Source organism: Canis lupus, chromosome 5 (genome assembly GCF_003254725.2).
Source record: "Canis lupus dingo isolate Sandy chromosome 5, ASM325472v2, whole genome shotgun sequence".
In the NCBI taxonomy this organism is placed as follows: domain Eukaryota; kingdom Metazoa; phylum Chordata; class Mammalia; order Carnivora; family Canidae; genus Canis; species Canis lupus.
In genome coordinates this window covers 80,864,591-80,881,182 of record NC_064247.1, presented here as the reverse complement: position 1 = coordinate 80,881,182, position 16,592 = coordinate 80,864,591, and the positions used below count along the sequence as shown (strand labels likewise).

The following is a 16,592-nucleotide window of genomic DNA, read 5'->3' as shown; positions in this document are numbered from 1 at the left end:
ACAGCCCTTGATCATGTCAGAGGGCTGTTGTCAGGTGTTGCTTCCCCTGATGTAACTTCCAGAAGCCCCCTCCTTCCTAATACCGTCTTTCTTCCTTCCCCACAGTGATTTGCATGGACTGCCCTGGGCAAGAGTCAGCCCTGCTTAGCACTGATAGTGATTTCGCTGTGCTGAATGATAGAACAGTCCAGGTAAGATACCACGTGCACTGGCAAGGTGGAAGAAACATCTTCTCCATGCATGCTCAGCTTGCTGCTGGCCGGGACGTCCTGGTTGCTGTAGCCATGGCGAACCACATAGCCCCTTCAGAGGAGGCTGTGCTAGCCGTCAGCTGCCCACAGCTTGCAACACCCCGATAGAGGCGCTAAAGAGTCAGGCCCGTGGCGCAAGGAACTGCCTTGGGTGCAATCACCCAGGGCCCTTGGCCCCTCGGATTCCCTTCCCACCTCCGTTTCCTTCTTTTCTTTATCATCTGGCTAAACCCAGGGGGAAAGTGATTCCAACGTGGGGCTGCCAATCCCATGAGCCTCTGGGAAGACAGACCTGAGGCATTTTGTTCTTTTAATTTTTTGAATAACTAATATAGCCACATGGTTCAAAAATTTGAAAATATTAAAAAGTTACACAATGAGGAGTGCCCGGGTGGCTCAGTCAGTTGAGCACCTGCCTTGGACTCTGGTCATGATCTCGAGGTCCTGAGATTGAGACCCGCGTGGGGCTCACTGCTCAGCGAACCTTCTCCCTCTCCCTCTCCCTCTCCCCCCTCCACCCTCCCCAGTCCATACTCTCTCTCCAAAAAAGAAAAAGAAAAAAAAAATTGAAAAAATGTACACAGCAAATAACCTCCCTTTGTTTCTCTGCATGTACCTAATGCCCTGTCCTAGACACAGATAACCACTGTTCCCAGGTTTTTTTCCTCCTAAAGTTTATTTATATATTCGATATTTATATTAAACATATTATATATTTTTATGTATTTATACATAAAGAGATACACAATTACTCTTTTTCCTCCTGTCTTTTATGCAAAAGCTAGTGTACTATTCACGTGTCTGCACCTTCTTTCTGCACTTAAAAATAGATGAGCTTACTGTCTCCTTCTGACAGATAACCCTACCTTTAATTTCTTTTGTATATCTCCCCACATTTTGTTTATATACGAGCCACTGTGAATACATGGTCTTATTTTCCTACCCTTTCACACCAAAGATGGTACATATTGACTCCATTAATTTGTTAAATAAAATACCTTGTTCTTTTTCATTTAATAGTATATATCCAAGATCTTCCCGTACCAGCACATAGACTTCCTCATTCCTCATTTTTAGTGCTGTATGGCACTTCCACTAGATGGAAGTATTAGGATGTATTTGATTGGTTCTCTATAAATGAACACTTAGGATTATTTTCAATTTGTCTTTTGCAGTAAACCCATTTAGGTCTCTCTCCTCACTCTTAACTTCTGTAAGTGAGAGGATGTCGGGTGTCTGCATGTCTGGGTTAAGCGGTCCCCTCTCCTTGCAGGAAAGGAAAGCACTGAAGATCTTCCCATTCGACCGTGTCTTGCGAAGACAAAAGAGAGAATGGGTGGTTCCACCGATCTCTGTCTCTGAGAATGGCAAGGGCCCCTTCCCCCAGAGGCTGAATCAGGTACAACTGCACCTTCTCCTGTGGAGTCCTTGCTGGCCGCAGGGACCTTCATTGAAAAGCCCGCTGATAGGGTTTCTTGCTCCTTAGAGCCTCCGCCATGGGAGCGGATTTGGATAAGGCAGTGCCTCTCCACCACCCCTCCCCACCTCTGTCGCCATCGTGAGATAGTTGAGACTTTGTCAACTGACATTTTCTTTTGCTTCTAGCTCAAATCTAATAAGGACAGAGGCACCAAGATTTTCTACAGCATCACAGGGCCCGGTGCAGACAGCCCCCCCGAGGGTATCTTCACCATAGAGAAGGAAACAGGCTGGTTGCTGTTGAATAAGCCACTGGACCGAGAGAAGATTGCAAAGTATGAGGCAAGTAATCTGCAGCATCTGCCAAGAAGCAGGGCCCCATGGCCAGGTGGGGAGGGCGGGGCCAGGCTGACCCCACACCTGTGCACCCACAGCTCTATGGCCATGCCGTATCAGAGAACGGTGCCTCAGTGGAAGACCCCATGAACATCTCCATCATTGTCACAGACCAGAACGATCACAAGCCCAAGTTCACCCAGGATGTTTTCAGAGGGAGCGTCTTGGAAGGGGTACTGCCTGGTAAGAGGACGGGGGAGGGGACAGCTGGAGGGAGAGGTTCCCTGGGCTCAGACAGCCTTGGGTCAACTTCTGGAACCATCTAGAGGTCTGACCAGACCCCTACAGGCTGGAAGAACCCTCCATACCTGATTTCCTCGGTTCTGTATTAGATCACCTGGGATCATCTTAAATATTCAGAGTCTCCCACTCCATCCCAAGATCCCTGAATAAGAATGATCCTAGAGGGATCCCTGGGTGGCGCAGTGGTTTAGCGCCTGCCTTTGGCCCAGGGCACGATCCTGGAGACCCGGGATCGAATCCCACGTCGGGCTCCCGGTGCATGGAGCCTGCTTCTCCCTCTGCCTATGTCTCTGCCTCTCTCTCTCTCTCTCTCTGTGTGACTATCATAAATAAATTTAAAAAAAAATTAAAAAAAAAAAAAAAAAAAAAGAATGATCCTAGAGTATGGCCTGGAATCTGTGTATTTAAAAATTTCCCAGAAGCTTCAGATGATCAGCCATGTTTGAGAACCACTAGCTTTGGAGCTACAAAGATCTAGATTTGAATCTTGATTTGCCTCTTTACTTGTGACCTCTTTTGCTGTAACCCTGGGCAAGTTCTTTACTTCTGAGCCTCAATCCTCACATCTGAAAATGGGAACAATGGGGGCACCTGGGTGGCAGTTGAGTGTCCAACCCTTGATTTCAGCTCAGGTCATGATCTGAGGGTCCTGGGATCGGGCCCTGCATCAGGCTCTGCACTCAGCATGGAGTCTGCTTATCCCTCTCCCTCCCTCTGCTCCTCCCCCCACTTGCGCTCGCTCTCTCTCTCTCTCAAATAAATAAATAAATAAATAAATAAAACCATTTTTTAAAAAAGAAAGAAAATGGAAACAATGTGACCTGCAAAGAATTGTCAAGATTAAGATATAATACATAATGACCTCAAAGACAGATGCTACTGGGGAGGAGTTCTCTTCCTTCCTTTCTGAGTTGTGGAGAATTCAAGAAGTGTGAGTTGGCTAGATTGCCAATATAGAAATCCCCCAAAGAAAAACAGTACCTTAAATGAGATGGAACCTCATTTTATCCTTATAATAGGAAGCCTACAGGTGGACAATCAAGGCTTGAATGGTGCTTCACAGTGTGGGGGACCTAGGCCCCTTCTCTCTAGTTGCTCTGCTATTTGGGCTTTATTTCCAAGATTACCTCGTGGTTGCTGCTAGAGCTCCAGTGGTTGCACCTGGAAGTGGTGGGTGAGGAGAATAAGCCCCATCCTCAAAAAAGCACGTTCCCCAAAGTTGTATATACCATTTGTCAGAATTTAGTCTCAAAGACATAGCTAACTAACTGCAAGAAGGGATGGGAAATAGTCTTCGTTCCAGACAGGACTGTGCTCAGCTTAAAATGGTTATGAGGATTTTGTTTCCAAGAAAGACATGAAGAATGGAAAATGAACACCAAGTATCAATCTGCCACAAAGTGGAATAAGGGTCCAAGCTAATGGGCAGAGTGGAGCCTCTCAGTGTTCTGAAAAGTGGGCGAGGCTGGAATTGGAGCTAAGAGGGAAGGGTGCTCGTTCATTCATTCCTTCTCCCCTCTAGGCACTTCTGTGATGCAGGTGACAGCCACAGATGAGGACGATGCCATCAACACCTATAATGGGGTGGTTGCTTACTCTATCCATAGCCAGGAGCCAAAGGACCCACATGACCTCATGTTCACTGTCCATCGGAGCACGGGCACCATCAGTGTCATCTCCAGTGGCCTGGACCGGGAGGTGAGTGGCTCTCAGGGAAAGTGCTGCCTACCCAGCTCAGGCTGGAGCCTGACGCTCAAGAGTAGAACCCCCATCCGTGCCCCAAAGCCCAAGGCAGAGCAGTGAGTATGCAGGTCAACTGGGAATGGCTGCTGCTTGCTGTGTTCCCATGTTGACGTCCCACAGCTCTCTAGAGCCAATGGCGTGGTGCCAAATGATCTCGTTAAGGCTGAGGAGCCAGCTGTAAAATGCAGGCATTTGATATTTTCTGTAGGTTTTCTCATTTCCTCTCGGAATGGCTCACTTAGCATGCACATTTCCCAGATTTGTCCCTTGTGTGCTACAAAGTCGAATTAGCTCCATGGATATTGGAGTTGCCTACTGTTTCCTAATTAATACTGTTGCCCAAATCCCCACTCAAAGCTCCCATTCTGCATCACCCCAGGGCCAGGGGGCAATGCCCAGACGGGACTCCACCCCCGGTTGGCCCAGGAGAACTATTTGGGTCTGCATTCCTGCCGCCCCCCCGCCCCACCCCTGCCTCTGTTCTTTCCTGCAGTGGGTAAGCAGTGGGCCAGGGATTTAAGAGAACACTGGGAGGTGGGGGACATACTCCCCTTCCCTCCACAGCCATCCATCCAGGGCTATGCCTCTGGGAGCCCAGGCTGAGGGACCCCTCAACCTTAACCTCCTTTCGTCCCCAGAGAGTCCCTGAGTACACGCTGACCATCCAGGCGACAGACATGGATGGGGATGGTTCTACCACCACTGCAGTGGCCATAGTGGAAATTCTCGATGCTAATGACAATGCTCCCATGTTTGATCCTCAGAAGGTAAATGTGCTTTCAATCCTTCTTCCCTCAGCAGGTGATAGAGGACTGAAGTTTTCCTTTTTTTTTTTTTTTTTTTCTGTCCAAGGTTTTCCTTTCTAATGAAATTCTGAAAGCAGCTCACATTGCTTGCTATCCTGTCCCACCACTTCCTAGTGTGTGACCAGAGGCAGATTTAACCTCTTTGTGCCCCGATTTCCTAATCTGTGAGGTAGAAACCATATTACCTACTGCATTGTTCTGAGTTTTCTTTTTTTTTTTTTTTAAGATTTTATTTAGGGATCCCTGGGTGGCGCAGCAGTTTGGCACCTGCCTTTGGCCCAGGGCGCGATCCTGGAGACCGGGATCGAGTCCCACGTCAGGCTCCCGGTGCATGGAGCCTGCTACTCCCTCTGCCTGTGTCTCTGCCTCTCTTTCTCTCTCTATGTGACTATCATAAATAAATTTTTAAAAAAATAAAAAAAAAAAGATTTTATTTATTGGGATCCCTGGGTGGCACAGCGGTTTGGCGCCTGCCTTTGGCCCAGGGCGCGATCCTGGAGACCCGGGATCGAATCCCACGTCGGGCTCCCGGTGCATGGAGCCTGCTTCTCCCTCTGCCTGTGTCTCTGCCTCTCTCTCTCTGTGTGTGTGACTATCATAAATAAATAAAAATTTTTAAAAAAAGAAAAAAGGGAAAAAAATATTTTATTTATTTATTTGAGAGAGAGGCATGAGAGAGTGCAAAAAGAGAGTAGCAGGCAGAGGGAGAGGGAGAAACAGGCTCCCCACTGAGCTGGGAGCCCGAGGTAGGGCTCAATCCCAGGATGTTGGGATCATCTGAGCAGAAGGCAGACGCTTAACCAGCTGAGCCGCCCAGGTGCCCCTCTTCTGAGTTTTAAATGGAATAATCTCTTCACAGTTCATAACAATCCCTGGTACATAAGAGCTCAATATGAAAATCCTTGTCGAGGGGCGCCTGGCTAGCCGAGCTTAGTCATCGGAGCACATGACTCTTGATCTTGGTGTCATGAGTTCAAGCCTCACACTGGGAGTAGACTTTACTGAAAGAGAGAGACAAAGAAAGAAAATCCTTGTCGATATGAAGACTTACAATTTGCCTCACCATACTTGCCCACCTTCACCTAGTGAATGCCTTGTATACCTCCAGTGACAGAGGACTCTGTGCCAATCGGGATGACACCCACCCCCCTTCCATCTTTAGATAACTCTGGCTACTAAATATTATTTAGGCTTGATTAAAAATTTGTTCTGAGCAACTGAATTCCCATTGTTTGCCACCTGTTCCAGAACTTCCAAAAAAAGTTCCTAATCAGTGCCACACAGCAGTCAGGCACCTAGTCTTTCTCACCACCTTCTTCATACCTTTCTGACCTCAGCTGGATGGGTGGGCTATGCATGGCAGGGTTTAGGGCACGCAGACCAGTGAGATGACTGGGGTATTTTGCCCTTGGATGTAGGAAAGGTAGGTTCAAGATCCCTGTGGTCTGTCCCAGCAGCTGATACTTGGAACTATGTGCATGTGTGTGCCCTGAAACCCTGATATATGGGTTGGGCGGTCCCAGAAAGAGTGAGTGGCATGGAGCTCCCCTGGAATTGCACGGAGGATCCATAGCTGGTGAAGAGTGGAACAGTCTCAGGGTGGGTAGAGAGCCCTCTGCTCTGACTATGCTGTGCTTCCCACACCAACAGTACGAGGCCCGTGTACCCGAGAACATGGTGGGCCATGAGGTGCAGAGGCTGACAGTGAGTGACCTGGATGCCCCCAACTCACCGGCCTGGCACGCCACCTACCGCATCTTGGAAGGTGATGACGGGAACCATTTTAGCATCACCACCCACCCAGAGAGCAACCAGGGCATCCTGACGACCAGAACGGTGAGTCGGTTTGGGCTTTAGACAAGGGCCACCCCTGGGTTAGTCAGGTCTTCAGCCTCCAGTACAAGGAGGTATACCACCTGCCTTGTGACACCTGCTCTGGAACATTCACCAGAATTCACAGGGAGTGTACCAGGCTTCTGACACTTTCCCATCCCTCTTGTGTTAGGGAATGAATTTGTTCAAAGTAAGTCTTACCAAGGGACTCAATTCATAAAAGAGGTCAGAATCCCAGATGTGATTGAGGCACATTAGTGGAGCCTCTCCTCCCAAATCCTGGTGTCCATGGCTGCCCCCAATTGGTCTTCTCACACAGAAAGTCTCTGTTTTAGTGGAATTCTTACTAGTTTTACATTTTATCCATAATACATATGTAGGTTTTTGCACAGTAAAATGTTTTAAGTTACTTAATAGTTAGATATGGTTGCCTCTTAAAAAGTCATTCAATAAAATTGATGCTTTAAGAAAATGGGCTTGATCTTTCTTTGATTTCGTTTACCTCCTGGTTTATTTTGAAGAATGGCCTAGTTTGAGAAGCAGGGTCTTATATAATACTTTTTTTATTTTAAAGATTTCATTTATTTATTTGAGAGATGAAGAGAGAAAGCAAGACAGATCCGGAGAAAGGGGAGGGGCCGATGGAGAGGGAGAAGCAGACTCTGTGCTGAGCAGGGAGCCTGACATGGGGCTCATCCCAGGACCCTGAGATCATGACATCATGACCTGAGCTGAAGGCAGATGCTTAACCCACTGAGCCACCCAGGCGCCCCTTATATAATACGTTTATCACTATCCTCTTCTTGCACCCAAAACTTTGTAATGCCCTTTTTATATTGTGAAATAAATTTCATTTATAATATAACTTATCCAATTTACACAATTTCTAGAAATGTAGAATTCTCTGAAATAAAGGAGGATTTTACAGGAAAAGTTACTGATAATAAGATAGTATTAGTACATATAGAACATATAGAACATAGTACATATAGAACGATGTAAAACTTGGGTGCATACGAGAAAACATAATGACATGGTCAGTTACTTGCATCTCTCTGTAGAAACGTCCAAATGCAGTGGATGCTGCGTGTCACTTGGGTGGCTCATGCATACCACAAGTCATACTGATGTCTTTACAGAGTAGCAAAAAAACAGCTTTCAGGGAAAAGCCTGAACAAATCAAATGGCAAGCTCCCCTCAGAAGTTGCACTCCTAGAAAGGTCACTATATATTAAAACCACACCAAAAACTTAGTTTATATGTGAAACATGTAACTATAAACAGATGTTTCACACCCATGCATATGTGAATGTCCGAGGGGATATTGGCAAGTCCCGTGGCCTGTGGGGACAGGTCTTTGTGTCCCTGCCCTAGCCTAGAAATGCCAACAGCGTCCCCAGTCATTATGACAACCGGAAAGGCCTCCGAAAGTTTCTACAACAACCCCTACAAGGCCACCGCCCCATTGGAAAGCAGTTCTAGGGCTTCCTGGTCTAGGTTTGGTCTGAGAGGCCCCATCAGCCACTCAGAAAGTGCAGGAGGCTGGGGTGCCCAGGAGGCTCAGACAGTTAAGCGTCTGACTCTTGGTTTCAGCTCAGGCCACGATCTCAAGGTCGGGAGACCAAGCCCTGCGTCGGGCTCGGCCCTGGAGCCTGCTTAAGATTCTCTCTCTCCCTCCCTCTGCCCCTGTACTCCCTCAAAAAAAAAAAAAAAAAAAGTTCAGGAGGCTTTATGCAAAGGACAGCATTTCTATTTGAAAGATTTATTTATTTTAGAGAGGGTGGGGAGAGGCAGAGGGAAAGGGAGAAAGAGAGAAACTGAAGCACGCTCAGCCCCAGCCTGGAGCATGATGCGGGCCTCCACGTGGAGCTCGGTCACAACTCCTGAAACCAAGAGTCAAACACTTAACTGACTGCACCCCCCAGACGCCCCAGAAAGGACAGCATTGTTGATGTTGGGAGCCTCGAACCCCTCCCTGTTGCTCCTTTCTTTCTGCCATCATAGCACTGCAATGGGTCCTCCTCACAAATTGGCAACTCAGATCCTCCCTCTCCTTCTCTCTCAGGGCTTGGACTTCGAGGCCAAAAACCAGCACATTCTGTACATCGAAGTGACCAATGAGGCTCCTTTTGTGGTGAAACTCCCGACCTCCACGGCCACCGTGGTAGTCCATGTGGAGGATGTGAATGAGGCACCTGTGTTTGTCCCACCCTCCAGAGTCGTCGAGGTCCAGGAGGGCATCGCTATCGGGGAGACTGTCTGCACCTACATTGCACAGGATCCCGACAAGGGGGGTCAGAAGATCAGGTACACGGGAGCTGGGCTCGGATGCATCCAAAAGCAGTAGTAGTATTGGATGGGCTATTTAGTATGGTCTGCATTTGTTCTAATTACCATAAAGATTGCTAAATATACTGAACATCGCCCCTACACAGGGCCTTCCCTTCCTACCGTCCCCGGGGCTGAAGACTCTGAACAGAGATCCAGGGGGGCAGGTATACCCCCTCCCCCTCATGTGTCCCTGCTGGGCCATCTCCCTGCTGCTCAGGCTCCCATTTAGGGGTGAGGTGCATTTTTCATGTGATTCCGCTTAGGAGCCCTGAGTCCCATGACACCATCTGCCAGTTGGAATGAGTAGGCTTTGAATGACAACCAGAATTCTAAGTATTCTAGGTATGACTCTTCTCAACTTTTCCATTCCAGCTACCACATCCTGAGAGACCCAGCTGGGTGGCTAGCAATGGACCCAGACAGTGGGCGGGTCACAGCCACAGGGGTCTTAGACCGTGAGGATGAACAGTTCGTGAAGAACAATGTCTACGAAGTCATGGTCTTGGCCACAGATGATGGTGAGAACTTCCTCCAAACGCCTCCACTTGGGTACCTTTGGAACCCATGACATAACACATCCCCTCCACAGACATAGCATGGGTACCAGCAAACCTATCTGAAGGGTCAAGGAAGACTTTCAGAGGAGATTTCTAAAGACTAGGATTGGCTGGCTATGGTTTCCCTAAGATCCAGGTGTTAGGAGAAGGATTTCTTTCGGCCCACGTGTGTAGTTCACTGAGCCCTGAATTGGCCAGTTTCCTAAACCTTGTAATTTGATTGAAAGGGGCTGCCGGGAAAGGGCCATGATTGATTAGTGATGTCACACTGTGACAGAGTTGGGAGTTGTGATGTGATTTGACATCTCTGCTTGACACAGTGAAGCAAGGCCTGGAAACAGGTGAGAAGTCCCAGCAGGACTGTGAAGGGTGACATCCTTAAAGCTCATCAGCAAACATTGCATCAGTCCTGGGGTGGCCAATAGGTTTCCCTTTGTGATAGATTGGTAGTGGCCATATGGATGAAGTGGCTGTAACTGTCCTATGATCAGTTAGGAATATCTGCTATCAGAATGATGGCATGATTGCCATGGACTTGCCATCACTGGTTTGACCTATGATGAGACTAGGGCGGGACATGGAGGGTCTTGAAAAGTTGCAGCTGGGCAGTGAACAGGAACCTCCCTGAGGCTGACTGGGTAGGTCATAGAGCTCAACATTCATCACCTCCACCATGGGCAGATGCTGAAAAGGGATCTATGTGTCATTATGAACAGGGAGCCCTCCCACCACTGGCACTGGGACCCTCCTGCTAACACTTATGGATGTCAATGACCATGGCCCAGTCCCTGAGCCCCGTTGGATCACCATCTGCAACCAAAGTCCTGTGCCCCAAATGCTGAACATCACGGACAAGGACCTGTCCCCCCACACCTCCCCTTTCCAGGCCCAGCTCACACATGACTCGGACATCTACTGGACTGCAGAGGTCAATGAGAAAGGTAACTGAGTGGTGGGTGGTAGGTGGGTGTGTGCCCCATATGAGGACCCTGTCCATGTTATGGTCTGCGTTTGAAAGTCAACCAAATGCTAGTTATTAACTTAGTTTAAGCCTTCAAGAATGCTCTAGCCCAACCACCTTTCTGTACAGTTCGAAAAACTGAGGTGGGGGGTGGGGAATATGGACCAGGATGTGTGAGGTATCACATAATGAAGGAGCCAGGACTCCTGCAGTGATAATAGCTCACATGCCGTGAGCATGCTTATTATGTGCGAGACAGCACTTCGGACGCTTCATAGATGAGGTTACTCAATTCTCACAGAAACCCACATCTATGTGCGTATGCGCCGTTTACAGGTGAGAAACCAGGCTTACAGAAAGTTCAGAAGGTGAAAGATCTTGGCAGAGGCATTACAGCTAGAAAATGACGCCACCAGATTTTGAATCCAGGCACTCTGATTTACCGTTGGTGCGCTGCTGCCTACCATTTATTGATCCCTGATATTACACAAGATGCTCGCCCTTCCTTCCTTCCTTCCTTTCTTTCTTCCTTCCTTCCTTCCTTCCTTCCTTCCTTCCTTCCTTCCTTCCATCCATCCATCCATCCTTATTTTATTTATTTTAAAGATGTTATTTATTTATTCATGAGAGAGAGAGAGAGAGAGAGAGGCAGAGACACAGGCAGGGAGAAGCAGGCTCCATGCAGGGAGCCCGATGTAGGACTTGATCCCGGGCCTCCAGGATCAGGCCCTGGGCCAAAGGCAGGTGCTAAACCGCTGAGCCACCCAGGGATCCCCTCTTTCTTTAATATTTCTACCACCCTCTGTGGTCAATGTTTTTATCCACATTTACAGATGACAATGAGGCTCAGAGGGGTTAAGTAGCATGTCCAACGGCACAGTGTGTGTGAGTATGGAGCAGAAGTTGAAGCCACAGTCCCAGGCCGTCACGCACCTGCTTCCATCTACTTCCCTATCCTTTCTCTTTCCCATCCTGCCCTGGCAAGGGGTTTAATGGTGTCAAGTGAATGAGGACCCAGGATATGTGAAAAATCCAGCCCCAAATGCCATTAAGGCCCCTGGAGTGAGTGACACTGTTGACTTTGGTTTGAAATGTCCCCCCCACTTCCTCTTGGGGTTGGGGTGCACCAGGAGGAAAATAGGGAACCAGTGCACACAGATTCTGCCCAGAAGGAACCAAATGCCCAATGTCTAGTACTGCACTGAGCACAGCCCAGAAAGCACTCAGGAGACATGCTGCAGACACCCACATTGTGTCAATTTTATGATTATTGTGATTTGAGTATATAATGTCGGGCACCTTGTCTTTAACAAGCCCAAGTTGGTCTCCTGTCACCCCCTTGTGGCCTAGAAGCCATTTTTTCTCCTCCCTGATCTTAGCGTTTACAGACAATGGACTCTGGAACCGGGATGCCTTGGTTCCAGACCCAGTTCCTCTGTTTACTAGCTCTGTGATTATGGGCAAGTTCCTGAACTGCACTGATCACCAGTTATCCCTATCTGTAGAATGGTGCCAATAATTGTACCTACTTCCATCTAGTTCCTGTGAAGATAAAGTAGGTGATTATGCGAGAGGCTTCTTGTCTGGTACATCAGTGCTCAATAGATGTGAACAGCCACCTTTACTAGCACTCTTCCCCAGCGGCAATCACAGATCTGGCTCGGTCAAGTGTGAACATTATGGCCAAAGCCTAGTACCAACACCTGGTTATAGTATTGATACCTGGTTCTTGGGGAGTTCTTTGCTTGTTTTGTTTTTTTAAGATTTATTTGAGAGGGAGGAGGGAGGGAGAGAGAGAAGGAATATGAACCGGGGAGGGGCAAGGGAGAGGAACAAGCAGACACCTTGCTAACTTGGGGGACCCAATGTGGGGCTCAATCCCAGGACCCCATGATCATGACCTGAGCTGAAGGCAGACACTTAACCAACTGAGCCACTCAGGTGCTCCTGGTTCTTGTGGGCGGGTGGTTATTTTTTTAACTTTTTGTATTTGAGAGAGCGAGCAAGCCAGAGAGCACAAGCAGGGGGAAGGGCAAAGGGAGAGGAAGAAGGAGGCTCCTGTCTGAGCAGGGAACTTGATTCAGAGCTTGATCCCAGGACCCAGGGATAATGACCCGAGAGCCAAAGGCAGACACTTCAGGTCTCAGCCACCCAGATGCCCCTGGTTCTTGTTTTTTTAATTTAGTTTTTCTATCTGACCATGTCCTTGTTGTCAGGGGAGTTAACCCAAATTCTACTCCTGTGTGACCTCAGTCTGGTTACTTAGCCTCCCTAAGCTTCAATTTCTGCATTTGTAAAATGAGGCTAATAGTGCCTCCTCTTAAAGTGTCAGTGAAGATAGAGTAGAGCCTTGTACCCAGTTAGTGTCCCCTTAGTTACCAGCACCACCATCATCACAGTCACCTGAGAAATCCTCCCTCCAGCATGGGGACATGATGGTGGTAGGAATGTTTTGATGAAATACCCCACATTGACCTCCATGACTTTGGTGGACTAAATATTCAGCCTGCAGAGCTCCCTGTCTACCTTCCATTACTGTACAGGAACATAGCAAATTCTCCCTTCTGGCTTTTGTGCTAAGAGGAGCCCAATGTATATGCAGGATCTTTGAACAAAAAGTTGCTTAAAGTCCATGCTGAAGGGACGGCTGGGTGGCTCAGCGGTTGAGCGTCTGCCTTTGTCTTGGGGCATGATCCTGGTCCCGGGATCGGGTCCCACATCTGGTTCCCTGTGAGGAGCCTGCTACTCTCTCTGCCTGTGTCTGTGCCTCTCTCTGTGTATCTCTCATGAATAAATAAATAAATAAATCTTAAAAAGAAAAAAATCCATGCTGAAATACACTGGCAACCCTGAGGGTGGGTGAGCTAGAAAGGTGGGGTGGTTTTTGGTTGCCCCAGTGATTGGGGACACTCCTGGCATTTAATGACAAGAATCTGTAATGCTTGGGAGAGTCCTGCATGATGAGAAATCACACTGCAAAGGCTAATAGCTCCTTCCATGAGAAGTCTAAACTGAAGGCCTTTCTTCTGAGAGACCCCTGACCCTATATTTCTCACCCACAACCTAGCCCTCTTCCCCATTCTAGGATGGCCACACCTTGTGCAGCCTCACGGAGGCTTGGCTTCTGCTTTGTGTCCAACCTGCCACTCGCTCAAAGCCTTTGAAGGCCAGTTAGCACCATGTCCACTGCAGCCTCGTAGCCAGCACCCCTGAACTTGTGTGCATCGTGAATGCTGTGACAGCACAGTTTGGAAGCCTCTCTGATCTGCCTGACAATCCCAGTTATATCACCAAGTCCTGTGCATTTGGATTTGTTCATAATTGATGTTCTCAGGGTGCCTGGGTGGTGTAATCGGTTGAGCATCCAACCCCAGGTTGTGTTCCTGGGGCCATGGGATCGGGCACTGTGTCAGGTTCTGCGGTCAGCGTGGAGCCTGCTGGAGACCCTCACCCTCTGCCCCTCCCTCCTGCACTCACACATGTGCTCTCTCTCAAATAAATAAATCTTTTAAAAAAATTGATAATTTCACAGAAATACCAGTGTTTCAAATAATGAAGTTCCATCAGACCGTTGAGACATAAACATATTTGCTATTACTGTAAATGCTATAATAATAAATGGTAATGAACTTTCAAATAGGAAAACAAGTGGTCAGTTACTGTGAATATTAAAAGATGGGGTTAGTTATCTCCAGGAACGATATATTTCAATGTGTTCTTTTTGAGAACAGTCAAGCAGCTAAAGTTGCTGAGAACTCTTGGCCCTGCCTGCCATGACTTTTTTATTTTTTTTTTTTTTTTTTTTTTTTTTTCCATGACTTTTTTAAAAACTTCATTATCTTAAAAATGCTGTGACTATTGATTTGATTTTAAGAAAATAAAATGATGGGGCAACCCAGGTTGCTCAGCGGTTAGCGCCACCTTTGGCCCAAAGCGTGATCCTGGGGTCCCAGGGTTGAGTCCCACATCGGGCTCCCTTCATGGAGCCTGCTCCTCCCTCTGCCTATGTCTCTGCTTCTCTCTGTGTGTCTCTCATGAATAAATAAATAAAATCTGAAAAAAAAAAAGAAAATGATGAATTTATTTTGTTATCCCAATAATCCTTTCCATGATAGTGAACTTGGCTTTGGCCAAACATTAATCTTTAACACTTGGCGTAAGTGTGCTTTTGGGGCATTTCTCACTAATTGCCCAGATGGAGAGGCAGTCTCCTTAACTCCGACAGGATATGCTCAGTTCCACTGTGGCCTCCCGGGTAAATGTCATCTGTCTGCTCCAGGAAACACAGTTGCCTTGTCCCTGAAGAAGTTCCTGAAGCAAGACACATATGATGTGCACCTTTCCCTGGCTGACCATGGCAACAAGGAACAGCTGACAGTAATCAAAGCCACCGTGTGTGACTGCCACGGCCACGTGGAGACCTGCCCCCACCGCTGGAAGTGGGGCTTCCTCCTCCCGCTTCTGGGGGCTGTCCTGGCTCTGCTGCGTGAGTACCGGTGCCCTCCCCTCTGTAAGGATGGGGTAGTTAAAAGATCCAATTCTACCCTGACCTGCTGGGATGAAGGCATCCCCAACATCACACATCAGTTCCTGGTACTCGTAGTTCCTGAGTGTCATTCAGGTGATGGATGTTTATGGAGCTTCTGGTATGTGCCAGGCTTTGGGGATACAGTGGTGAACCAACAGACTCAGCCCTGCTGTCATGTCATCTAGAGGCTGGAGCAGTAATTCTGAAAGTGTGGTCTCCAGACCAACAACAGCATCAGCAGGATCAGGAACTTGTTAGAAAGGCCAGTTCTCAGGCCCACTCCTGACCCACTGATTCAGAAACTTAGGGGTAAGACCCAGGAATCTGTGTTTTAAGAAGCCCTCCAGGGTTCTGATTCATGCTAGAGTTTGAGAGTCCTTGGTCTAGTGGGCAGAAGTGTTTAGTTACAAACCGAGTTCTTTATCTAAAGATAGAACCTGTCACATTTACTTTTTTCCACTCTCTGAATTGGTCCTTACACAGAAACACGTTTAATCAAATATGAATTCGGGACACCTGGGTGGCTGAGCAGTTGAGCATCTGCCTTCGGCCTAGAGTGGGATCCTCAAGTCCTAGGATCAAGTCCCACGTCGGACTCCTGCATGGAGCCTGCTTCTCCCTCTGCCTGTGTCTCTGCCTCTCTCTCTCTCTGTCTCTCATGAATAAATAAATAAAATCTTAAAAAAAAAAAAAAAAAAAAAGACTGGAAAGAGGTGAGGAAGCAAATCATGCAGATATCTCAGGAACAGCAAGAACAAAGGTCCTGAGGCAGCACTGTGCTTGGTGTGCAGAAGTGACAAATGGCTGGAGTGGAAAAAACAAAAGGGACAAAAGTAGGAAATGAAGTCAGAGAGGTGATGGCTGTGCTAGGGCATCATGTTGGGCCTTGTAGGCTATTACAAGGATCTGGATGAAATGAGAAGTCATCAGAGGGTTTAGAGCAAACCAGTGATGTGATCTGACTTGATTTTTTATAGGATTCTACTAAACAGACTGGTAAGGGTGGAGACAGGGAGACTGTTAAGGAGCTATTGCCATAATCTAGGGATAAGATGGTGAGAGATGGTCCTATTTCAAGGCAGAATCAGTTCGGGTTCATAAGTGGTATCAGGAAAAGAGCCATCAATGTTTCTAAGACCTGAACAAGTAGAAACTGGAGTTTCCATTAACCAGTTTGGAAAAGATCATGGGAAGAGAATTGCCAGGCAGTCCGAATGGAGATACCAGTAGGCAGATATATAAGCTTTGTTGCAGGGATCCCTGGGTGGCGCAGCGGTTTAGTGCCTGCCTTTGGCCCAAGGCGCGATCCTGGAGACCTGGGATCGAATCCCATGTCGGGCGCCTGGTGCATGGAGCCTGCTTCTCCCTCTGCCTGTGTCTCTGCCTCTCTCTCTCTCTCTGTGACTATCATAAATAAATAAAAATTAAAAAAAAAAAAAAAAAAGCTTTGTTGCAGGTGAAAAGTCCAGTTCACCTCCCCCCTTTCCCCCAGATTCAATGGGGAGGAAAAGAGGAGAAAAAGAT

General features: G+C 47.7%; 1 protein-coding gene across 1 annotated transcript in view; it reads left to right on the top strand.

Annotated features, from left to right (window-relative positions):
• CDH3 (cadherin 3) overlaps window positions 1-16,592 on the top strand; it is a 47,177-nt gene that overhangs the window by 25,812 nt on the left and 4,773 nt on the right. Inside the window, exons 3-13 of the mRNA XM_025426630.3 lie at window positions 106-191; window positions 1,525-1,650; window positions 1,857-2,012; window positions 2,105-2,249; window positions 3,832-4,007; window positions 4,691-4,819; window positions 6,509-6,694; window positions 8,757-8,998; window positions 9,395-9,540; window positions 10,296-10,520; window positions 14,820-15,026. Of these exons, the coding sequence (XP_025282415.1) occupies window positions 106-191; window positions 1,525-1,650; window positions 1,857-2,012; window positions 2,105-2,249; window positions 3,832-4,007; window positions 4,691-4,819; window positions 6,509-6,694; window positions 8,757-8,998; window positions 9,395-9,540; window positions 10,296-10,520; window positions 14,820-15,026 (1,824 nt within the window). The remainder of the gene's footprint in view (window positions 1-105; window positions 192-1,524; window positions 1,651-1,856; window positions 2,013-2,104; window positions 2,250-3,831; window positions 4,008-4,690; window positions 4,820-6,508; window positions 6,695-8,756; window positions 8,999-9,394; window positions 9,541-10,295; window positions 10,521-14,819; window positions 15,027-16,592) is intronic.